Raw genomic sequence first — 23,386 nt, 5'->3', positions numbered from 1 at the left:
AACTAGTGACGTCCAATGCAGCACGAAAAGCGAGACATGCTGTATCCATCCAGCCCGGGTTTAAAAATAAGAATTATTAGATTTGCGGTGCGAAAAAAGGGAAAAGGGCAATACAATCATGGAGTGATTAATTAAAGGAAAACCGTCAGGCCCTCTCGCCCTTCTCTTCTTCCGTCGTTCGTCCTTCTCCGCTTCGTCTCGTTCTCATCTTCCTTCTTCATCCCTTCTTGCGGGTGGGCATCATTCCTCGTGCGACTCGATCGCACTGTCATTCTTTTCCTGGGGATCCTGCCCTCACAGTTGTCACTCCTTTAGAGCTGTCAATACTTCAATATTCGAATCCATCGCAGTTCCCCTTAATCGCTCCTTATCACACCAGTAAACGGTGGTTGACCCGCATTTGCCCCGACTCGCTCCGCTCTCTTTGATCCTTCGCTCGCACAGGAGTTCATTTCCGGGGAGTAATAACCCCGGATACCATTTATTATCATGTCGCTCTTTCATGTCCTGGCCCTTCTGGTGGCCAATGTCTGTCTGGTGACCGCTCAGACGTTCAGTAACTGCAACCCTCTCAATAAAACATGTCCCGCCGACCAAGCTTTGGGTACCAATCACACTTGGTATTTCAACAGCACTATCGATGACACGATCTGGAATGTCACCAACGGCGAAATCACCTATACCGATGAAGGTATCAACTTCACAATCGCCAAGAAGATGCAATCCCCTACCATGCAATCGAATTTCTACATCTTTTTTGGCATCGTCGAGTCCCATGTCAAGATGGCCAAGGGTGGAGGTATCGTGAGCAGTATCGTGCTCCAGTCGGACGATCTGGACGAGATCGATTGGGAGTGGGTGGGATACAATACCAGTGAGGTGCAGTCCAACTACTTCGGCAAGGGCAACGACACGTCCTTTGGTCGTGGTGGTTTCCACTACGTCCCCAACGCCGACACGGAATTCCACAACTACACCACTCACTGGACCAGTGACAAATTGGAATGGTGGATCGATCAGCAGTTGGTCCGCACGCTGAACTACGAGGATGCCGTGGGTGGCAAGAACTTCCCCCAAACACCCAGCAACATCCGCTTCGGAATCTGGCCTGCCGGTGACCCAAGTCAACCCAAGGGAACCATCGAATGGGCGGGTGGTGAGGTTGATTATGATGCGGGTCCGTATAACATGGTAGTCCAGAAGGTTCGCGTCCATGACTTCCATACCGGCAAGGAGTATGAATACACGGATCATTCCGGCTCATGGGACACCATCAAGGTCGTTGAGTATGTTTCCGGGAATCCCATATATCAATGTATCCGTATGCTGACTGAATTAGGGGCAACTCGACCACTGTCAAGGAGCTCAACAAGGCCCCCCCGAAATCACTATCAGAGAAATGGAACGACCTACCAAGCGGCGCCAAGATCGGCATCGCTTGTGCTATTGCAGCCGTGTTAGCCATCGCTCTCGCTGGGTTCATCTTCTTCTGCTTGCGGCAACGCAGGACGGGGCGTCTCGAACACGCCCTGGATGACGCCAGGTGGAACAATGAACGGACGGAGATGAACAACTACCAGTCCGAGTGGAAGCAAAGTGAATGGAGACATAGGGGATACCAACCGGTTAAATAGACTGGACGGGGACCCAAAATAACTGACCTCTGTGTCCATGATGAAAATGAAGATTCAACCATTGTTCCTGGAGTGCCGTTCAGCTAGTTGATTTGCACGATGCCAATAGCGAGACTACCTGCGCTGCTTTGCTGGCCAAGGTTGCGCTGGGCTGTTCAAGACGGCGCGCCTACCCATTCTCTCTTGACCCTTCTGGGTCTTGTTTATATTATACTCTCCTTCTCCAGTCCCACAGCACGGGGACAGACCTCTTGTTTCTTGTACATACAGCTTGCATCACATATGAATTCCTTTGACCTTATTGAGTGTTGAGTCTTTAACTAGGAGCGCCGGGGTCTTCTATTTGCCATGTGGCGTTGCAACCGTATGTTATTCTTCGAACTTTATCACAGCCGTGCAAGCGAATAGGACTAACTTACTGTGATTCTACTGCCAGGCATTCTCTCTTTCCTGAACAGCAGGGGCCAAACAATGGCTAGCGACCTTGTCTCGCTCCTCTCGCGATCAACCGTGATCAGCGTCGAAGAGCCCAACACAGGGTGGACCAAGGCTATTGTGGGCGGATGGCAGGCAATTTCTCTCCCTGTACGATGATTCAACGCAATACTCCATCTAATATGCACTCAAACAAGACCCAGGCTAATCAGCTTAGAAAGTTCCAACCAAGAATGAGTAGTTGGGAATTGATGGTTCGGGCAGTGAAGCATGCACGTGACCTCCTACTACTAGTAGTTACAACACCAAGTTGCGCATCCACTGTTACCACACGACTGTAAGAGTTTCTCGCTTTGTACTTATCAGGAAAAAAACTATGACATCATAGAATCTAACCCTCTTTTGAAGATGAAGACATGTTTGCTACTTGTCAAAGCCAGTGTCTGCTCTGGTATAAAGGCATCAAGCTTGGAAAGGCGGTGATATTCTGCCAGGAAGTACTCCACAGATGGGCCCACTAATTTTTGTTAACCTCGGTTGGCTATGAAAGACATTCAATGGGACAAAAGGATGTAATTTAGGCCTTGTGGCCAAATGGTAAGGCACCAGACTCCTAATCTGGAGATTGTGGGTTCGAGCCCCATCAAGGTCGACTTTTTTTATCGTAATCTATTCCGAGTTCTATGCAGTCGGGAAGCTCTTTTCATCTGCAGACTTGCTTATATTGCCAGTTTTGACCGCTCCCGCTGTATACTACTACTTTTTACCTATTTCGTGCCTCTAGTAACGATCTTTCTTTTGTTTTGCTTTCCTCAGCTCTCCCACTGCTTTCCTGTCATTCATCCACTCCTCCACCAACCTTCTCACCCACCCACCCCCTGATTCTCTCCCTTTCTCCTCCCGTGTTCTGGGATGAACGGGCTCTTCCATTGGATTCTGAATCTGTGACAGATGACCTGCATCAAGCCCGGAACCCGACTAAATTTGTTCCTCTCGAACAACGAGGTTGAGGCGCTACAGATTCACGTAATCGTGTGGATTCAGCTCTACAGCCTGCATCAAGCACAACACTTTTGTCTTTTTCTTTTTTTTTTTTTTTTTTTTTTTTTGTCCTTAGCAGGGAATTCTACAAGGTGCTCGATAAGGCCATCCAAGGCGCTCTGAAGTGCGCTTGGTGCGTCTGGCAGGCTCCTCAGTAATATGTGTGATGGAGCTCTCTAGAAAATATTTGACTAGATGCTACGGAACATGTGCTATAACGAGACATGCCGATGACTTTCCATAGAAACGAAGACTGCGACAAACCATGGCAGAGTGAAACGAAAACCAGTGTAAGGACGAGACTCTCGGATCATTCTAACATGCAATAGATTCACATACAAGAATTATATCTGTGACTTTTGTTGGTAAAGAGCAGTGTAGTGGGACCACCACGGACAAGGAAGGTCAGTCGAGCATGACAGATACACGCCTCGTCGGATTATCAGGACATCATTAGACTGATCGGGGCTGGTTCAAAGCACTGGGTAAGAAGAACCCGGCTTAACATGCTACCAGCAGCATATAGGATATAAACAAACAACACAATAACCCCACAGAGAATGAAAAGCTAAGTATATCTATTTCAAGTATTTATACCCCCTAGATTCATATCTGTCATCTTCCTTCTCCTCTTCTCTCTCTAATACATACAAATAGCACCTTCGACTTTTGTTTTTCTTTTCTTTAAACTTCATTTGTTATATAATCTTGCTTTCTTTATAGGCTGACGTTATCGAAACTGTCGGTGGCATGTTTATCCTCAAAGCCGACCCTGCCCCGGGCAACGACGAGCCTTTTTCCTTAGTTCATTTTTTTTCCGAAAGAGAGTGCCAAGTCCCTGAGGATGCGCGCTGAGTGCGACAATACACAACCTCAGAATCGCATGGAGGGTATCACTCGAGTCGGAACATGGAGGTCCAAAACGATAATGGATAAAATAGACATGCAGCAGCCCGAGAAAGGGTACAACATCCGCAGCTTGCTCTAAATGCCTTGCGCACTATCTTATACAAGAATGTTCGCATCATGAGTCTAAGCAATGATCACGCTCCTCTTGAGCGGCCGCTGAAATCGCCACCACACATGAATACTCCGACTCTACCGAATGTTTATACGATTGACTGCCAGGCTTGTATGACTGTTCTTGGTCATGGGCAAATTCAATATTCGCTTTGCTCAGCGATCATAGGGTTCGATGGCTTGAGAGGCTGCTTTATTAAGACAAAATACCTTCTTGTGTAGGATCAACGCATATCTTGATCGCTAAACCACAATTTCTGCCTACTCCGCCTGCCATTTTTAACAAGGCCTCCTTCTTATGGCCAGGAAAGTTTTCACCACATAAAAATATACCTGGGGCTTTTCTTTCATGCTTAAAGACCTTGACTGTAGTGCCTCTTTAAATAGGAATAGTGCGGCTGTAGCAGCTGATGGGAGCTAGATATCTAGATTTCCGGGTTTCTGACACTAAGTCATATACATCTAGCGCCGGTCCCACTCTGCGGTAAGTCTACAAAGACATGCGGTACGGATAAACCTAACCCTAAAAAATTTCATAGACCACCAACATATAACGTTGCTACAAGAGCAAAAATTCGACCGTGGCGCGACTCGAACACGCAATCTTAAGTACCGGAAACTTACGCCTTGCCATTAGGCCACACGGCCTAATTCGATGTGTTCAGCTTCATTGCTTAGCTCTACATTCTAATCTGAATTATCATTGGCACCGACTCTGAAACATTCTACTTCCCGATGGTTCAGACTGGGAGGCTATATTGAACTTATTATATTGGTGAATCTTGCCCCTAATAACAACGGAAAACTGTCATTTTTCAGTATTCATATCAGGCTGTTGCTATGTGCAATTCTAGGAAATATGTAGCCCGGTGACTTTGAGATCCGAATTCATGAGCTATTTTCTCTAGAATATATATGATACTAATCCAGGGGGCATCCTGCCTACTTAGCGGTAGTAATCGTGCCACACAATGAAGTATTTGATAATCCCTATTATTTCGGACACCAAAGCAGAGCAATTCCCCTATACCCACGATTACGAAGAAAAAGCCCCCATCCATAAAACCACCAGCTTATTAGTAGTGATTATTCCTCAAGCCATTTTCCTTCTGTCTAAAGCAAATATCTATGAACAAATACTATTGTCTTGTGATTATAGCAAGCTAGCGGGAATACAAACCCACTGGTTCAGCCAATACCTATACTCTGCCATAATAAGTATGTATGTTAGATTCCGACTTTTCCCCATGTCCTCTGGATGATCTGATCGGGAGCACTTCCTCTCGAACATATGACCACTCCATTGGCTGAGCTTTACTGTCCCACCCGGCCATCTGTTGAAGGCTGTCTAGTTAATAATGTTCTACCGGAGTCTCCTTGACTATACATGCCCAGTGAATCTCTTGTAGCTGGTAAAGTCTATACGTTTGTCACGATGATTTCCAGAATCGTGATGCTCTAGTCCTCGACCTTATATCCGTGTCGAGTTTGCGTACGAACAACATCGGCCTTCTTGTTCTGGAAGACCGTGGTATTTCCTCTGTCGGTGGATCTGCCGTCATTTCTCGTACCATGTGACTCAACCAGGCAGTATTTGCAGTAGCGCCCACCCTTTTTGTCCCGGTTCTCCGTGTGGTTTCAAATTGCGATCGCAGGACATGTTCTGCAGAGATAAGATAATACAGAAATATAACATTCCAGATAAGATCCCGATAAGATGAGAAACCGAGGTTAATCTCACTTACCTGGCAGTCTGGAGAGTCGCCACAAGAACAATAAGAGATAACCAGTTCATTGAACGACAATACCCTACTGTATGTAACAAGGGACGGTCGGGCGGCTACAAATATATAGTAGTTAAGATCAGAATGGAATTCGGAGTGAAAGTAATCAAAGAGTCTACTAGTTCCAGCCATACCGGGGAGTGAAATCAAAGATAGTAAGTAGTAAACTTGAGGATACTAGATTTAAGTCAAGAAACATCTCGCCTTGTTCTTAATGCCTAATGGAAATATCGATGTGGGGGCCTAGAGGATCGGAACGATCAAGGGGATGAAGATGGAAAGTAATCTTTATCGTGATAGCGATTAGGTGGATCGCATATGGAAGGTGAGGGTCTATAGTGATAGTGAATGATAACATAAATTACTCCCGGCAGATCGAAGACGGAGGGGATAATCCCATTCAAGGCAATCGCTGCCTGAAGATCGTAGGTTCCGCTCGATGTGGTTAGTCTCTCGCAGGCAGAAGTCACGTGGAGTGCTGGTGCCTGGATAACCCACCCAAGCTCAGACCAATCAGATCGGCAGACCCTCAGGGTCTCAGGCAACAGCCGCGGCGGGAGCCTCAGGCTGTGGACCGGCAGGCAAGCACCGCTAATCTACAATGACATCCTTCTTCACTCAAGTCATTCCCTTATATAGCCATGTCTCCTCGGCCCCCTCTCTCCGTTTTGCCCAACCACTCAAGGCTTCTTCCCCCGTGCTCGCTTCATTACGACTCCTATTTCTAGTTGCACTTATCCTCTGCGCACACGACCTCGTGTTTTCCCCTTTCCCTTCTCTCACACCTCACATCAGACCCATTACACCCCATAACCCACCGTCACCATGCCCACCCAACCATTTAAGAGCCTCATAATAGCTGTTGGTGGGACCTTTCCGGGTTACAAACAAGGTGAGCGCGCCCTTTGCTAATTGGCGCTACATACTGATACAGTCTACTACAGCCGACCTGAAGACCATCATAAAACGAAATGGAGGCACATTTAGTCCTGCAGTTACAGAGGAATGTACCCACCTGATAACCACACAAAGAGAAGTGGATAACCAGAGCGTCAAATGTTGGTACTGGAGAATCAATGTACTTCACCTGCTAACGACCTCCAGACAAGCAAGCCTCCAATATCTACACATGTAACATCGTATCGCTGGAATGGCTCGTCGACTCCGACAGTAAAGCCAAGAAACTCGATGAAAAGGGCTTTTTGATGGGCTCTGACAAGAAAGATGACACCGAAGACGAAAAACCCAAGAAGCGCACCCTGGAAGAGGCTCTGGGTGTCAACGAGGATGGCAGTTCCAAAAAGCTCAAGGATGCGCAGACTGCCGGTGCCAAATCAATTAGTGTTCCCGTGGACGATCTTTGTCCTCTTCGAGGTGCGCACGCAGACCACTTATCATCGACAGTAGCTAACAGACGCAGCCACCCACGCAGTGTATATCGATTCCACTGGCCTCATCTGGGATGCGACACTGAACCAGACCAGCGCCTCCAATAACAACAACAAATTCTACCGCATACAGCTTCTCCATAGGAACAATGAGTTCAAGACATGGACTCATTGGGGCCGAGTCGGTGAAGTCGGACAGAGTGCCATGCTTGGAGATGGCTCATTCGACTGGGCGGAGTCTGAATTCAGAAAGAAGTTCAAGGACAAGTCGGGCTTGACCTGGGACAACCGCCTTGACAATCCGAAGAAAAGCAAGTACACCTTCATTGAGCGGAACTACGAAGACGACATGGAAGACGAAGACGAAGACGCTCCAGCGAAGCCCGTCAAGGCAAAGAAACCGGAAGTGAAAAGCACCCTGCCCTCAGCCGTTCAGGACCTCATGGCATTCATCTTCAACCAAGAATTCTTCCTGTCCACCATGGCCTCCATGTCGTACGACGCTAAGAAACTGCCACTGGGGAAGCTCAGCAAGCACACCCTTCGCCGTGGTTTCCAGGCTTTGAAAGATCTCTCGGAGCTTATTGTCACTCCCGGACTGGCAGCTACAAAATACGACACAACCTTTGCAGCAGCAGTTGAATACCTCAGCAACCAGTATTTTACCACCATTCCTCACGTGTTTGGGCGCAACCGGCCCCCAGTCCTGAACCAGGAGAATCTGCTCAAAAAAGAAATCGAGCTTCTCGAGACCCTGACGGATATGGAGGTTGCCAACTCCATCATGAAAGATGCAAAGGAAGCTGATACAATCCATCATCTCGACCGCCAGTTCCAAGGCCTAGGCATGCAAGAAATGACTCCACGTATGTCTGTCCTGTCTGCAACCTGCTTCCATACTAACTCGAATAGTGGATCATGCTTCTACCGAGTTTATTGAGCTTGACAACTACATCAACCGCTCCCGCGGCGCCACTCATGGCATTAGATACAAGGTTCGTATCCGAAATTTTATGGCAGGCTGTGTATTAATCGTGGCAGGTTATCAACATCTTCCGCATCGAACGTCAAGGCGAAACCGATCGATTCGAGTCATCCCAATACTCCCAGATCAAAAATTCCAGCCGCCGTCTGCTCTGGCACGGATCCCGCAGCACCAACTTTGGTGGTATTCTGAGTCAAGGTTTGCGCATTGCGCCCCCCGAGGCTCCTGTGAGCGGATACATGTTTGGCAAAGGTGTCTACTTCGCGGACATGTCCACCAAGTCAGCCAACTACTGCTGCTCCTATGGTAGTGGAAACAAGGGTCTGCTACTGCTTTGTGATGTGGAAGTCGGCAATCCCATGCTTGAGCTAGACCGGGGCAACTACAACGCAGGCGATGATGCGAAGAAGGAAGGCAAGATCGCAACTCTGGGTCGTGGTCGTTCGATTCCCGCTGCTTGGAAAGATGCCGGCTGTGTCAACCGTGATCTGCAGGGTGTGTTGATGCCCGACGTGTCGGTTCCGGCAACCAGTGCGACCTCCCAAGGGCTGCAGTACAACGAGTACATTGTCTACGATGTGGCTCAGATTCGACAGAAGTACCTCTTCCACGTCGACATGCGGTAGATGCTATCTGCAGCGAAGTGGTTTATTCAGTTATTCAGCGAGTTTGGTGTTTTGCTGTCGGGCGCCAGGCAGTTATGGCGTTGACGATGGATTGATTGCATTGTATTCTAAATATATAGGGATGGAAAGGTGGTTCACTGATGACCACTGTTTAGTATTTCAACCATGAATAATAACTTTCAGTGTGCATTGTTTTTACAAGAGCAAATCCTTCCTTACCAACACTGCCTTTAAGCAACTAACATTTCTTCCTATGGTTTTGCTATACATGTAGCGCGGAATCATCTGTTGTGATAATCTGGACTCTTAACGAAGTCAATTTAACACCAATACCCTCATATCATCAACACACTGTCTCGATAGTACGGTTTCCGTAACATATCATCTCTGCGGACTCTGTTTTAAGACTGTGGCAAGGAAAAAGATCAGAGACAAAGCGTAAAACGAAGACAAGATCAGTAAAAAAAATCAGCAAAAAAAGATAATCAAGCACAAACGCCAATACTGGCGCTGCTGGGAATCGAACCCAGGTCGAAACGGCGCTGCGGAAAACCACAACGTTTCATGATGACCACTACACTACAGCACCTTGATTATATAAAGCATATGTATTCTTTGCCTACATCAGGCAGTGCAATATGAGAGGTCAGAAACCGACATCTTTCCTGCAGGAGCGCTGACCCAACGACAACTCAACTCAACACCAACACAACACAAACACTTTAGCTTCTCGAGGATACACTATAACAGCTTGACAATCAACATTATCATTATTAATATAGGGGTATAAGTTCCTCTCTCTTCCCAACTATATGCATGTACTTTTACGAGCGGTTAGGCTCCAGGATTCCATTCCCCTCCTCAACCCCATCATCAGGGGCGTGCGATTCAGCCACCTTTTCGTAAAAAGGTGCAAACTTGCTTCGCTTCCGCAGGTTCTTGCCGAAGAACCAGAAACAGACGGGGATGGGGACCAATACGGCGGCTACGCAGCCGAGAAGGGTTGCGGCCCATTGGATGCCCATGTTGTCGAACATTTGACGCGAGAAGAGGGGGAAACTGGCTGCCACGAGGGAACGGCAGAAGGTGTTGGCTGCGATGGCGGATGCGGCGCTGAGGAGGGTTAGTGTTGACTTTGAAGATGAAGGCGCGATACTTACAACATGAGGTACGTGTCGATCAGATAGTTGAATAGCTGGATGAAGATCATCAAAAGGCCAAACCCGGTGAACAGTCCACTCAGCGTGGGCACGATCCATGGGATGCTCTTGGTGTGACCGGTCCAGCCGAACCAGAACAGACCTGCAGCGAAGAGGGCACCTCCGACGATCACAGGTGGCAGACGCCACTCCGGCACAGGAATACCTCCGTTCGCTTCCAGCTTCTTGTTGTACCCCCGACTGTCGAGCACGATGTACGTGGCCGCGATGATAAGTCCAACGACCATGCCGAACAGAGTCAAGCCGCCGATACCGGCGGACATGCCGTACACGCCCTGGAAGACGAGAGTGTATGCGGTGAGGAAGCAGTACAGCAAGCCATAGATGAAACTGAGATAGATCGTCACCGCCAGGATCAACGGCTCCCCTATTAGCAACCGGATGGGACGGGAGAAGTTGTTGACTACCAACTCTCGCAAGTCGACTTCAATTTCCTCCTGTTTCGCGTGGATCCCCCAGTTCTTGGTGCGACGGCGCAGTTCCGAAGCTTTGGAAACCAAGATGACGGGAGGGTAGGATTCCTTGAGGAAGAACATGTTCATCACGAATGCAGCGTAGCCCATGATTGCAGGGATATATGCGGTCCAGCGCCAGCCCAGATACGATGAGTTGATGAAACCTCCGATAAACGGTGCGAGGAGCGGACCCAGGAACACGGTGCTGGCGAACATGGCAATGGCGACACCACGGGTGCGGTTGTTGTAGATGTCGGAGAAGATGGCGGCCACGACAGCCAGCGGACAACTGCCAAAGACACCACAGAAGAAGCGACAGATCATGATCGTCTGCAGGTCCTTGGCGACGGCGACAGCGGTGTTGAAGATCCCGAATCCCAGCATGGCCACGACGATGGGTGGCTTACGGCCCTTGAGCTCGGACAGGGGTGCCCAGACCAAGGGGCCAGACGCATAACCACAGATATACAATGAACTGGAGAGGGTCGCAACTTCGATGCCAACACCAAACACTTGCGCAACATGGGTGGTGGAGGAGCTAAAAATGGCCGAATCGAAGGTACTGCAGATACTGGTGAAGGCGAGCATGGCGCTGATATAAAGTCTAGCAAGAAGTCAGTAGCGATCAACATCATCATCCACAGAAGCAATGTACTTGGTCGACAATGCCCAATTTTGGGGATATAGGGGGTCTTCTGGCCCGTCGAATTCGACGACATAATCTTCGCGATCTGGCAGAGGGGGCGGATACTCCTTATTGGCGCCCATGCGAGGCAATGGCGCGCGGGAGGCGCGTGACTTGACGCTTTCACCCACGGTCATAGCATGTTGAAGGCGTTGAGTTTCGATCCTGCTCAGGGCATGGGAGGTGCTTGTGCGATGGCGCTCGAGGTCGACTTCGGTGTTTCGCGACTGGAGGGTGTGCAGCTGGGGATTGTATTCGATTGAACTGCTGTAACCAGTGGACCCAGTGGTACCTGACGACGATGGCCGCTCATGGCCTTCCTTGGTCTCAAGGGCATGAGACCGAGCGTCGGTCTCAGCCAGCTCGAGTCCCTCGTCGACGGCGTTCATGATGGTCGACAGGAAGTTCTGATCTGGTCAGGGCCCCGGAGCCAGGGACGACAAATTTTGTTTGTGCAGATGGACCGAAAGGGACAGGAACCACGTCCATGGGGGCCTAGGTTGGATAATAAACGAAAACAGCTTGCTTGCCTCCACCAGGTGGCCCCCGGCCAGCATCCGATTTATCCGTCCTGCACTCGGGAGACCCACCGCGAACGGCTGCCATTCCTCATGTCGATTGCCGACTCGAGGATCGACGGGTGTTGTGCAGCGGTTTTTGCACGCGGTGTGCAGTCGCGGTATGCTGCCATTGGCTTCCAGGCTGTCTCATGAGACTTTCAAGAAGGTATTCTGTCGATTCTGTTGACATCGCTGTCGTTGGGAAGAGTCGGATGACGTCGGCCTCAGGCATGCAGGCCGCAGAGCCTCGGCGCCAAGGCCGCGACTGACTCCGCCATGACGTCATAGACACGAGGCATTAGTCATGCAGGCAATCTCCCTGCAGATTTTTGCTATCCGCCACTACGGCCCAATGGTTTGTCGCCTGACCAGCTGACATTTGCCCCTATCCATCTCATCGTTCTACGGAGTACCCTACTTACATACGGAGTGGTATCATTCGGGATGCATCGACCATTGGTTCACCGAGCACTGATACACGGATATTCCCGTGCAGTGTTGGCCAACTTTGTCTATCCCGACACCGTACCTCAGTCCATCTGTTGGAATTATGCTTGTTTGTTGGACCCAGACCCTCCTAGGCTAATCTCTTGGCTGCTAGCTTGTTTGGCTACTTACTGTGTAACTGGCTAAGACCGCTGCGCCAGGCACCGATTACTAGTGGGATACTATCCAATTCCTCCCCGTCGCACTATCCATATTCCATCGGTCTCGGCCTGTCCGACGGTCCGCATGTCTCGATTGCTGACCGTCTTACTCTTGATGTCTGACCAGCCCTAATGCCGAGACCGAATTCCTTGAGTGCAGGTCAGACGATATCACAGAATCCGAGAAGCTGTTCTCGCGTGACTCAGGTTCCTAACAACACCCCTTATGCACATCCAACAACATCGCCAGCAGGCCAACCACGCAGTCCGTTCTAATTTAAGCAGCAGCTGCGCGCGAGATCTATCATGATATTGCGATCAAGCGGTCAACATGATACTTAGTGGTCTGCGGATGTCTCAACTCTCAAGCGCGCATGATCCATGCACTTCGGCAAGTACCGCTTCAAATGAACGAGATATGTAGACTCCATAGCGCATAACCCAAACATATCTATCCGTCAGCGGGTCCTAGATAGATACCCGCTAGGCAGGCAGGCCAGATAACGGATTGCCGTCCGAGCCGGTGATGGATCGATTCGATCGCAGCGGATAGGTTGCGCAAGCCCTGACCGCTACGGCTACGGCTACGGCTACGGCTATCTACCGCTACGATCATGGATGAACCCCAGCTCGACATCATACCTATCTACCCCGTACTTTTCTTTGACCCGCTGTCTCCAAATTGGAGGTGGAGGTGGAGCTTGAGCTTCTACTTTCCGGTTTGTGATGTGCTTGGTATGTAGTGCGGGGATCGAAGTAAGTGTAACGAAGTGTGCAGATGTTTCCAGTTGATATTGTACTCACCTGGTTCGTCGTGTCTATCTTGGTAGTAATCCTTTACCACGTAGTATATACACTACTACACAGTAGAATGTAATAGATAGGATGTAGCTGATCGGCGATCGTTGCACCTACGGAATGCGGGGCAAATCCCTGGCCGTAATGCAGATTACTCGTGGCATAACAATTATCCCTGTGCATCCGAGTCTGACATGCTTATTCTATCAATGTTCCTTTAAGATCTAAATACACCTTGTAGTACATAGTTTTGTGAACTGCGCTCGCGCTGATCAACTCTCCTGCTACCTTACTGTGAGAAGTTTCCAACTCCGTGGCTTCTCATTGGTCTCATAAGTTGCATAAATTCTGGATTTCTATTGGTTTATTTGACTACTTGCTGTATATTGCCTGTATTCACCGCTTCGGCCTTCATGGAGGGGTCGGGGGGAGAGGGGTTTGGTTAGATCTCTGCAGAACGTATATTCATACTGTAGTAGGTCTGAATCAAGTATTGCGTTTTTACTTTGGAAGTGCTTGGCTGGGTCCATTGGAAGTGCTTGGTTGAGTCCTTTAGAATTTAGATGCGCTTGATCTTTGCCTGTTCATGATATCTTTAACTACTATAGTACATGCTTCTAGAAATGTGTTGCAAAGTGCTTACTAAGGTGCTCGCAACCCCAGACTAGGACCTAGTAAAATAGTATATTAGTTGATGCAAACAAAAAAATTAATAAAGCTTATTGTAAATTACTCCCTTGCACCATACCTACCCCAGCCTCGACCATAAACACTACACAGACTCCAGCAACCCATCTAGCCTTTAAAAAACAGGCATCACAACCTTATTATCATAATCCACATTCTCCGGCAAACTCTCAATCCTCTCGCGACAAGTCCCAAAAATCCGATCCCAGAGACGAGTCTGCTTCCCGTAGTTGTGACTCTTCTTCCACCCTTTTCGATGATGCAGATCATGGTCCTCGACGACCAGCTCCGCCCCGAATAACTTCAATAACCAGTTCAGTGTTGACGGCGGGGAGGCATGCATCCGGAGTCCACTATGTCCTGCCAGTTCTGCAAACATCACGTACTGGTGACAGATCCACCATTCGTAAAAGCCCATTGGGAGGCCCATTAGTCGAAGACTGAAGTATGTGAGGAGAGGAATGCCCGCGATATCGAAGATCTCTTGCTCTGTGTCGGCGTAGAGGGTTAGGAGTGGGTTGGGGTGTTTGGTGAGGTGATGCGTGCGGTGATATTTCCAGAGACTTCCCACGTCGTGCATCAATCGATGGTACCAGTAGAACCAAAAGTCAAGGATGATGCCGTAGAGACCAATCTCGAGGGGGAGCCAGGCCCAGCTCATTTGCGCGGGGGCCTGACTGGCGCGGTAGCTGAGGAAGACAGTCATGATGGGTCGAAAAGTGGAGGTGGACATGAGAGATCGGACCACTTTGACAACGCCTACGTCCGGAACCCCGTCTCGTTCGTGTTGGTCGCCGTCTAGAAAGCCGATGATGTGGCCCATGCGGCGCATGACATGCAACTCGTGGATGGCAATGAGTTTGAAGGCGAAGGAGTAGAAGAAGAAGACGGCGATGGGGCCGAGATTTTGTCCTGTGTAGATGACGTATGCTTGATGGAGGGCGAGGGGAATGAAGGAGTGGTAGAGGACCCAGCGGTGCTGGGACCATTGGCCCATGAAGGGGATTTTGTCGGTCTTGGGGTGGACGGGGACGGGTTTGTTGAGGTCGCTGGGATGGACTCCGAGGATTTCGAAGAACCAGTGAGCGACGGTCCACTGGGCGCGGTCCTGCCGGCGCCAGGTGGACTTCATGGAGTCTTTGGGATTGGGGTGTGTGTCACTCATGGTGGCTGGTGGTTGTGGTTGATGATGCCCCGTGAGGTGGGTAGGATGGCTATATAGGGCTGCATGTGCGGGAGGCGCTCGGAACAACAGACATCTGGGTTTGCTGCATGTGATTCAGATACCGTAGCTCATGTGGTGCCTGGGTTTCTGATCGGACTGGGTTTTGTGGTTCGTCAGGCCGCTTAACGAGGGGAATCGCCGCGGCTTTGCAGATCCCCCGAAAAGGAGACACTCGTTGGTTGGCTGGCGGCTGAAGGTTTGACTCAACAGAAGACCCTGACACATGATGGTAGTCTTGTTGGGATGAGATGTGCCTCGGATGGTGTCGATGTTGGGAAGAGGTGCTTGCATAGCCTGATTCACAATATCATATGTTGACATGGCTGGTAGCTGGTTGCCACGCTGATGAGATGGCATCTTATATTATTGCTGTTACTTTCGGCCTTGTGCTGGCCTGCAGCATCGGGGCCTGCTATATGCATCTTTTCAGGTTCAGAGTGCGTCTGTCTGTCTGTCCGCAGCTGCTGTCTTTGCATTGTAGTTATTGACAATCAGTCTGGATGTCGGATCCTGAGTACCATCTGGTCATCGATCGCCTGTGGCTGATCTCATCCTTGAGGGAAATGAGATCCGATTACACGGAAAGTATCGAGTATGAGCCCGGGGAGAGCCCCGTTAATGAGGATGGGAGAGGGACTAAAAACGAGATGCAGTGGCCGAGTTGGCGTCTCGCGACCATTGCCCGATTGGGAAGGCCCTGCAGACGCAGCCGCACCACCAAAAGATTCGGGAGACTGTCATATTCTGAGACAAGTCAAGGACGATGAGCTGAACGGTAGACTATATGATCATGGATTATGCATAAATAGAGCTGCAGAGCCCGAACCAAAATGTCTCCGATTGACTACGACTATTGCCATCCATCCCTTACACAATTCCTTGGCTCAGCTCTAACTGACTAGATGGTGACATCTAACTGACTGATACCTCATCCCCACGATCATACCATCTTCACATAAAGTATCACAATTGAGGAATGCGTGAATGCGCGAATGCGTGAATTGTTTTGCAAAGTGGCTGTAGCGACATGTCCAATTATTTGTTCGATCGGATTGTGCCCCTCCATCACCTAGGCTAAGACGGACAAGGGCATAGGTACCTAGCAGTCCTCTGGACTTGGAATTGTGGACGATCCTCATCTTAGAAGACAAGCAGGTAGAACTCAGATAACAGCCATGCATGCTGGGTAGCCGTTAAGCCCTAACGTGCGGGAGACATCAGTGACCAGTGGTCACTGTAGGACTGCCGGCAAAAAACATAAAACATAAAACATCTCTGTTCTATTTATTGATTGCTGGCCTAGCGAAGTGGGCGACCCAAAATTGGGCCGCCGCCCGATAATTGAGGCGGCCATGCCTTTTCCACACTGGAGTCCGACCGGGGGATCTCCACCTTCCCGGCCGGCCGTTTCACACTGCCCCATACTCCTGCCAGGAACCATGCGTCCGTGTCGCTCATCGTGATTTCCATCTTCAATGCGGATAGGAGTCGAGCTTCTGAAACCTAGCCCCAAATGGCTGAAGCTCCGTGGTCTGCCATGGTGGAAAAGCATGTGGCATATATAACCCCTGATTCCGGGTAAGGAATGTCTGTCAATCGTGAGGCGCGTCACTCTTTTGCGTCCCAAGTCATTCCTTCAAGACGTTCATTGTAAGTATACTAGTTCGATTCTTGATGGAACCTGCTGACCATCTAGATGATACGTCGTGTTCTTCTGTCGCTCGCTTTGCAGTGCATGGTCACCGGGACCATTGCCGACACTCTTTCGAACCACGAACGTGGACTGTTTGGTTCCAACCCCGAATTCGATTATGTGGTGGTGGGTGGTGGCACAGGAGGAAATACCATTGCCACCAGATTGGCCCAGAAGAATTTCAAGGTTGCTGTGATCGAGGCTGGCGGATCGTATGAGCTCGAGTCGGTGGCCGAGGTCCCTGCGGCGGACGTGCTTCCAGTCGGATCGGATCCGAAAACATCAGCTGCCCATGACTGGGGCTTTGTGGCAGAGGATGTGCCGGGAGCGAATGGGCGGTCTATTCACTATGCTCGAGGGAAGTGCTGGGGTGGATCGTATGTAGCACCCATCCCTCACTAACAGGCATCGCTGACTCTTTAGATCTGCGATGAACTTTATGATTTACCAACGGTATGTCTTCAACCCCATGTCTTTCTGCCCAAGGTAAATGTTCTAACTGAATCAGACCAACCATCAAGTCCATGGAGCAATGGGCCAGTACCGTCAACGATAGCAGCTACACCTTCGACAAGGTACTCCCATACTACAAGAACAGCGTCAAGTTCACACCCCCAAACACCCAACTGCGGGCCAAGAACGCATCTGCCTCCTACGATGCCAGTGCGTATGAATCTACCGGAGGCCCACTGAAAGTGTCCTACGCGAACTACGCAATGCCATTTTCGACGTGGATGGACCTCGGAATGAAGGAAATCGGAATCAAAGAGGCACCAGACTTCAATCTGGGCTCACTGATGGGTGGCCAGTACTGCGCGTCGACAATCGACCCCAGCAGCGAGTTCCGGAGCAGCTCCGAGGCCTCGTTCCTAGCTAACAAGCCCTCCACCCTGACCACGTATTCCAACACTCTCACGAAGAAGATTCTCTTCAATAACCAGAAGCAGGCAACCGGCGTGCAGGTCAAGGGCCCCATGGGCAACATCTACACCATCAAAGCGAACCGAGAAGTCATCGTCTCGGCCGGTGTCTTCCAATCTCCCCAGCTTCTTATGGTCTCTGGAATTGGTCCGCAAGACCAACTCGAAGAGCACGGCATCAGCGTCATCTCAAACCTCCCTGGTGTGGGTCAAAACATGTGGGATCATCCGTTCTTCGCGCCGTCATACCGCGTCAACGTGCAGACCTTCACTGCCATTGCCACGAATCTCCTAGGCATCATCGGACAGTTCCTCAGCATGGTCACCGTAAAGACCGGACCGTTAACCAACCCTATCGCTGACTATCTCGCCTGGGAGAAAATCCCCGCAAGCCTGAGATCAGCATTCAGCAGCCAAACCACGACGCAGCTAGCCACCTTTCCCAGTGACTGGCCCGAAGCAGAGGTACGAATGCTACACCTAACCACACTAAAACCACTCTAACAAAAGCAGTACATCTCCGGTGCCGGCTTCATCGGCAACATGTCCAACCTGCTCACCAACCAGCCCAAAGACGGCTACCAATACGCATCCATGCTCGCCGTGCTCATCACCCCTACCTCTCGAGGCAACATCACTCTTCGTTCCGCCGACACCTCCGACCTCCCCATCATCAACCCCAACTGGCTTGCCACCCAGGCCGACCAGGAAGTCGCCGTCGCCATGTTCAAGCGGGTCCGCACCGCGTTCCAGAGCAAGGCTATGGCCCCTGTGGTCATCGGCCAGGAGTACAACCCGGGTGTGGAGGCCCAGTCTGACGAGCAGATCCTGCAATGGATCAAAGATAACGTGATGACTCTGTGGCATGCCTCTTGCACATGCAAGATGGGTACATCTGATGACGAGATGGCGGTGGTGGATAGCCAGGCGCGTGTGTATGGAGTTCAAGGCGTTCGGGTCGTGGACGCCTCTGCATTCCCATTCCTGCCTCCTGGACACCCCCAGTCGACTGTTTGTAAGTGCCCCCTCTCCGATATGATGATTTGTTATACTAACAGTGAGGCGACAGATATGTTGGCGGAGAAGATCGCCAATGAGATTGTTAACGGGGCGTAGGTCAGACTTTTAGTCTTTCTTGTATGTGTATGAATAGGTATATAATAAGATTATAATATAGCCTCTATCTACTTATGATGTGTGAACTCAAATGATTGCACGTTGAAGCTTGCTCTGGGGATGTGATAATGGAGATAGGTTGTCAGGTAAGCAGGTCGAGCTTAACTTCTCATGCTATAACGACTGCTAGTCACTTGGTTGATGTCCTTGGGGATATATTTAGGATGTTGTTGTAGCAGAAGCTCAATTTCATGTCTCATTCTAGAAAGCTGACTGCTAACTACATCATTTAAGCGACCAACGTCCTCCTGAATCGTCTAGGGGGGAGGCTCAAGTCCAAACACCATGCTTCAACCACCCAAGACGACGATCAAACCTCCAACATATGAAAGGGGCATATCAAAAGCCAAAATGCTCATGGACAAATGCCATCAACGTCCCCTCCAACGGCAAAGCATCAATAATTTTCTCCACACTAGTGGGCCAATCATCGTTCCACTTGAAACCGGGGAAAATGCAAGCATATTCCCAATAATTGGGATACCAGCCTGCGGATTCCCAATCAACGACTGCAATCACCTGATATTCCTCAGTACCAGAGGAAGTATTGATGACCTTGGTGAGAATTATATTCTCACGCTGTAAGTCCCCGTGAGTGAAGACTGGTTGATGGCACTGGAGGGCCTCGGGCAGATTTCGTAGAAGGAACTCACACGGCCACCAAGTTGCGCCGCCATCATTGCACATCTGGTTTGCGCGGAGGGCAATGGCTCGACTAAAGTCGACTTCTTCGTCGAAAGGGCCGGAGATATCGGGGTCTTCAATAGGTGGCAAGAAGAAACTGTGAGGCACGGGGCCTTGGGTAACGCTGCCATAAAACCCGGGGACGGGAATGGCTCGCATACATTCGAAGACGGCTCGCAATTGTGCAAGCAGGAAGGTCTTGCTCGTATCTGAAAGGGTGTTCCATACTTCGCCCAGGGTGACTCCGGGGATGTAGTCCATGACCAAGTAGAGCTTGGTCCCTTTTTGGTACATTGCGTGTAGTCTTGGTGCGGGGACGCTGAGATCCTGCTCGATGTAACGCAGGACGTGGCCCTCGTTTTCGGAGACGGTGGGTCCGTACTTAACGACATAAAGGTCTCTCACGACGACGATTCGGTCGCCGGAAGCAGGGGAGTGGGTGGTGGGCAGGATCTTTGTTGCCTGCTCGATTTCATGTTGCTCGGGCAGAGGCCCGGGCAAGAGGTATGACTCACGATAATATGGAAGATTGAAAGACATTTTGTATATATTCAGTAGATAAAATTACTGGTTAACCCTGAGGTGGGGAGAGAAGGAGAAGAGGAGGAAATCCAGCTCAGTGAGCCTTTTAAAACTTCTGCCTGTGTCGTCACCACTAGTGTCTTGTGTAACGACCCCTCTTTTGCATATGATCTGTGATGGGAATAACAAGTTGGCCGCGATAGACGGAAATGCTGTTGAGTTTATTCGACACAATCACTCTGGTTGTTCGTTAAGATCAATAGACGGTACCATCCATGGGTTGACACGGGCCCGTTAGATGGTTGCATATGGTTCCTGCAGTCGAGAATGGAATTGCGTTTCTTGGAAAGCCATGACTGTAGAACTCAGCGAGCCGGTTGAATAATTGACGAACAAAACAAGCAGGATCTGGAAGCCTTATATAAGGGGTAAATGTGAATCGATTATCAACCTTTGTAGGGATATTCCTTGAGATGCCGGAATATTCCACCGAGCTCTTGACCTCGACCAATGACTTGGTGTCACATGGTAGCCAACTTGTTATGCCATGCCGAAAATTGCAGTGAGTGGCCGTGTACTTGAAGTGTCCAGCCTCGTAGAAAGACCTCTGTATCGTCACAGACAATAGCGACATTCTTCATCACGTTGGATATCACCTCTTCTTCCATTGGGATGGTCCATCTAGATCGCTCCAAGCACCCAATAAATGACAGGTCAGACTCCCACCTCTATCATGATCGAACCTGCCTGTTTAGCCATCACCCACTTACCCAAAAACAACCCGGCAAATACTTCCGCTCTGCTGCCTCGGCACATCCAATAAAGAATCCATCCAAGAACCACCACTCGCGAATCCTGGAACTCACCAATAACGACCACTCATCCACAAAGTAAGAACCAACCCATCTAAAGCCAAGTTATGCTTATGCTTCTGTACTCTGCATCTCTGCAATTGGCAGATACCAAAGATCCCACCATGCTACCGCGTGGAGATCGCTCCTCCATCCGGATCGCGGGAAAGACGTGTGGTTGACGTCAACGGATTCCCAAACCCCTCCAACGAACCTGGTAGATAAGCCCATATTTCAACACCCCAAGCACTAATCCCTCTCGCGCAGCTCCCTCATCCCTCCATATACCCTCAATTCCCTTCCCTCTTCCCTAAAGTCGCCACCATGGTAAGTCAACACCCCCATCCATGGATCCCATCGCGCGGGGGACCCCGCCCGAACCAAACTAACGCGAAGTATGGATCTACCCAGGCGCCGATGTTGTTAAATAACCTCCTCGCTCGCAACGACGCCGATTGTCCGAATACTATCTCGGGTGGAGGGATCGCGGGAATCGTCCTGGGGACTATTGCAGGCACGTTGTTGATTCTGTGGCTGTTCAGACTCTGTTCGATGGGGTCGGGCGGAGATTCAGATTATGGCGAAACAAACCTGGCAACAACGAGGACGAGGCGGCGACGGCGACGAAGCCCGACGTTTTATTATGTGGAGAAGCCGAGGGGGGAGGTGAGGACACCGGCGAAGGTTTATCTGAGTTGATGGGATGGGGGTGAAGCTTGTCGCTTGGTTGGATGTAATTTATAATGATGATGTGGTATGAGTTATGAGTTAGTTGATGGAGGGTCAGATCTCCATTGAGACGGTTCCATAATTATCCTTTTATTGAGAAGTTTATGCTGTCTGAGGTGAAGGTTGCATAATTTTGCACCGCTAGATTACGAATCTTCGTAGGAGTTTTACGAGATATAGGAACGTTTCGAGCATGGGGACATGACCAGGGATTCTTGGTGTCGTACAAGGCAGGAGGTCGACCATTTGAGAAAAGGTCGAGTAGTGTCTGTATTGAGGCAGGCAACATTCTGGAACCTCACCACGGAATCCAGGTACAACCAGAATCTGGGTACGACCGAAAAGGGTATATCTTATGAGCCATTCTATCGGCTCCAATCCAGCATTGACCCGCAGCTATATTGAGTAGTTGCTGTGTAGCACAAGAGTCAATGATGTTGATATAACACAACGTCAGCAGTATCATGTACTCCGATTCCCCGGTGATGGGGCACACTGCCAGTATTCAGCCTTCATGTCCAAGCCTAGGATGATTTCAATTGTGCCTTCCTGGGTCATCACATCGTCAGGTTCACTGGGGGTGCGACAGAGGTAAGAGGTATCTGGGGGATCAGTCCGTACTTGGGAGCACGGCCGGTTCCTCTTTCGTGCATCATACCTAAACATGTAAGACTGAAGTCTGAATATAGACAATTTGTAGGCCACATACCGACTCTGACTGCGGTGACATCCCCATCAGGCGTCCAACCCCGTTTAGAGCCACGATACTCCAGTTTGCAGCTGTCCTACCGATTTCTACCTTTGCTACTCCAAAAGGCCGATCATGACCGACAAAAATGTTGCCCCCTCCATAGCCTTGTTTTGGTATTGGACCTTCTGATCCCATAAATGCATCCACATACTGAGAATAGTCCATCTGTGTGGCCGAGATGACCCCGGATACCGCTAGTAGCAAAGGCACCAACCGATTATTAGTGCACGTCGTAAAAGCTCTCATCGTTACCAAGAATCAGTGGATACAGTGAATTTAATGAGAGCAAGAGTTCGAGTTGACCGCGAGAAATTTCAGTGAAATGATACCCGGGGGCTCTGGGCCTCTTCCCCCCGCGGGGAAGATCATCATTGCGGAGTCGCCTGCAGCTCATCCCTGGCAGGATAATTCTACGGCACATTGCATAGAAATGCAAAGAATACTGCTTGTAGCTGGATAAATAAGACCCCTCACACACGTGATGCCGTCTTCTTTTTTATCCCCCTTCTCTCCTTCAGCCGATTTCTCTCTCCCAGGGCCACTCCTTCCTGTTCCTCATCCAGACCAACCATCTACGGCTGTAGCCAAAAAGCCTATACTTTGATTGCAATATAAGTCTCTAATGAGGGGAGTCCTATTTTGCACATAGCAATTGACAGGTGCAGTGTGCATAGTATAATGCCTGGGGTTGGGGGTTGAAGGGGGGACCTCACGAGGAGGTATGTTTGTACAGTCAACAAACAAGGAACCAAAACAATTTCGGGCATTATTGGGCGACTACACACTCAAATCACCCAGTTCACCCCGATAAAACAATAACATCTCAGTGAAAGCAGAAGGAAGGTGAATCATAGGTAACGTAATCGGTAA

The 23,386-nt window shown here is 49.8% G+C and overlaps 8 protein-coding genes and 3 non-coding genes across 11 annotated transcripts; 5 read left to right on the top strand and 6 right to left on the bottom strand.

Moving 5' to 3' along the window:
- Nucleotides 1-489: 489 nt before the first annotated feature.
- On the top strand, nucleotides 490-1,634 carry BO94DRAFT_556411 (glycoside hydrolase family 16 protein; the record flags this gene model as incomplete). The annotated part of the gene is made up of 2 exons (XM_025613864.1): nucleotides 490-1,286; nucleotides 1,340-1,634. 2 exons carry the CDS (start codon nucleotides 490-492, stop codon nucleotides 1,632-1,634), a joined length of 1,092 nt encoding a protein of 363 aa, XP_025467731.1.
- Nucleotides 1,635-2,649: 1,015 nt separating this feature from the next.
- BO94DRAFT_t164 lies at nucleotides 2,650-2,721 on the top strand. Its single transcript has one exon. It is a non-coding gene; the product is annotated as a tRNA-Arg (tRNA).
- Nucleotides 2,722-4,706: 1,985 nt separating this feature from the next.
- BO94DRAFT_t159 lies at nucleotides 4,707-4,778 on the bottom strand. Its single transcript has one exon. It is a non-coding gene; the product is annotated as a tRNA-Arg (tRNA).
- Nucleotides 4,779-5,361: 583 nt separating this feature from the next.
- On the bottom strand, nucleotides 5,362-6,244 carry BO94DRAFT_59320 (uncharacterized protein). The gene has a single exon (XM_025616168.1). The coding sequence runs from the start codon at nucleotides 6,044-6,046 to the stop codon at nucleotides 5,561-5,563; it is 486 nt and encodes a 161-aa protein (XP_025467730.1). The 5' UTR covers nucleotides 6,047-6,244; the 3' UTR covers nucleotides 5,362-5,560.
- A 308-nt stretch (nucleotides 6,245-6,552) lies between these two features.
- Nucleotides 6,553-9,096, top strand: BO94DRAFT_491868 (putative poly(ADP)-ribose polymerase PARP). Its single transcript, XM_025609168.1, has 6 exons — nucleotides 6,553-6,806; nucleotides 6,859-6,972; nucleotides 7,019-7,288; nucleotides 7,335-8,168; nucleotides 8,215-8,297; nucleotides 8,344-9,096. Exons 1-6 carry the CDS (start codon nucleotides 6,740-6,742, stop codon nucleotides 8,911-8,913), a joined length of 1,938 nt encoding a protein of 645 aa, XP_025467729.1. The 5' UTR covers nucleotides 6,553-6,739; the 3' UTR covers nucleotides 8,914-9,096.
- Nucleotides 9,097-9,418: 322 nt separating this feature from the next.
- On the bottom strand, nucleotides 9,419-9,502 carry BO94DRAFT_t158. Its single transcript has one exon. It is a non-coding gene; the product is annotated as a tRNA-His (tRNA).
- A 235-nt stretch (nucleotides 9,503-9,737) lies between these two features.
- Nucleotides 9,738-11,805, bottom strand: BO94DRAFT_624087 (MFS transporter; the record flags this gene model as incomplete). The annotated part of the gene is made up of 3 exons (XM_025617193.1): nucleotides 11,244-11,805; nucleotides 10,074-11,192; nucleotides 9,738-10,026 (listed from the first exon to the last, which is right to left on the bottom strand). Exons 1-3 carry the CDS (start codon nucleotides 11,660-11,662, stop codon nucleotides 9,738-9,740), a joined length of 1,827 nt encoding a protein of 608 aa, XP_025467728.1. The 5' UTR covers nucleotides 11,663-11,805.
- Nucleotides 11,806-13,885: 2,080 nt separating this feature from the next.
- BO94DRAFT_595557 (sterol desaturase family protein) lies at nucleotides 13,886-15,254 on the bottom strand. The gene has a single exon (XM_025616228.1). The coding sequence runs from the start codon at nucleotides 15,128-15,130 to the stop codon at nucleotides 14,081-14,083; it is 1,050 nt and encodes a 349-aa protein (XP_025467727.1). The 5' UTR covers nucleotides 15,131-15,254; the 3' UTR covers nucleotides 13,886-14,080.
- A 1,352-nt stretch (nucleotides 15,255-16,606) lies between these two features.
- BO94DRAFT_491859 (GMC family oxidoreductase) lies at nucleotides 16,607-18,919 on the top strand (the record flags this gene model as incomplete). The annotated part of the gene is made up of 6 exons (XM_025609167.1): nucleotides 16,607-16,840; nucleotides 16,887-17,260; nucleotides 17,307-17,336; nucleotides 17,392-18,268; nucleotides 18,317-18,818; nucleotides 18,873-18,919. Exons 2-6 carry the CDS (start codon nucleotides 16,887-16,889, stop codon nucleotides 18,917-18,919), a joined length of 1,830 nt encoding a protein of 609 aa, XP_025467726.1. The 5' UTR covers nucleotides 16,607-16,840.
- Nucleotides 18,920-18,978: 59 nt separating this feature from the next.
- Nucleotides 18,979-20,322, bottom strand: BO94DRAFT_59233 (aminoglycoside phosphotransferase family protein). Its single transcript, XM_025616141.1, has one exon. The coding sequence runs from the start codon at nucleotides 20,201-20,203 to the stop codon at nucleotides 19,319-19,321; it is 885 nt and encodes a 294-aa protein (XP_025467725.1). The 5' UTR covers nucleotides 20,204-20,322; the 3' UTR covers nucleotides 18,979-19,318.
- Nucleotides 20,323-21,153: 831 nt separating this feature from the next.
- BO94DRAFT_534952 (uncharacterized protein) lies at nucleotides 21,154-21,866 on the top strand (the record flags this gene model as incomplete). The annotated part of the gene is made up of 3 exons (XM_025611662.1): nucleotides 21,154-21,253; nucleotides 21,304-21,363; nucleotides 21,448-21,866. Coding segments are annotated over exons 2-3 (286 nt in total), but the record flags the coding sequence as incomplete, so codon positions are not given.
- Nucleotides 21,867-23,386: the final 1,520 nt, after the last annotated feature.

This window comes from Aspergillus sclerotioniger (assembly GCF_003184525.1).
Source record: "Aspergillus sclerotioniger CBS 115572 chromosome Unknown BO94scaffold_13, whole genome shotgun sequence".
NCBI lineage: Eukaryota > Fungi > Ascomycota > Eurotiomycetes > Eurotiales > Aspergillaceae > Aspergillus > Aspergillus sclerotioniger.
This window is presented reverse-complemented; position numbering and strand designations above follow the sequence as displayed.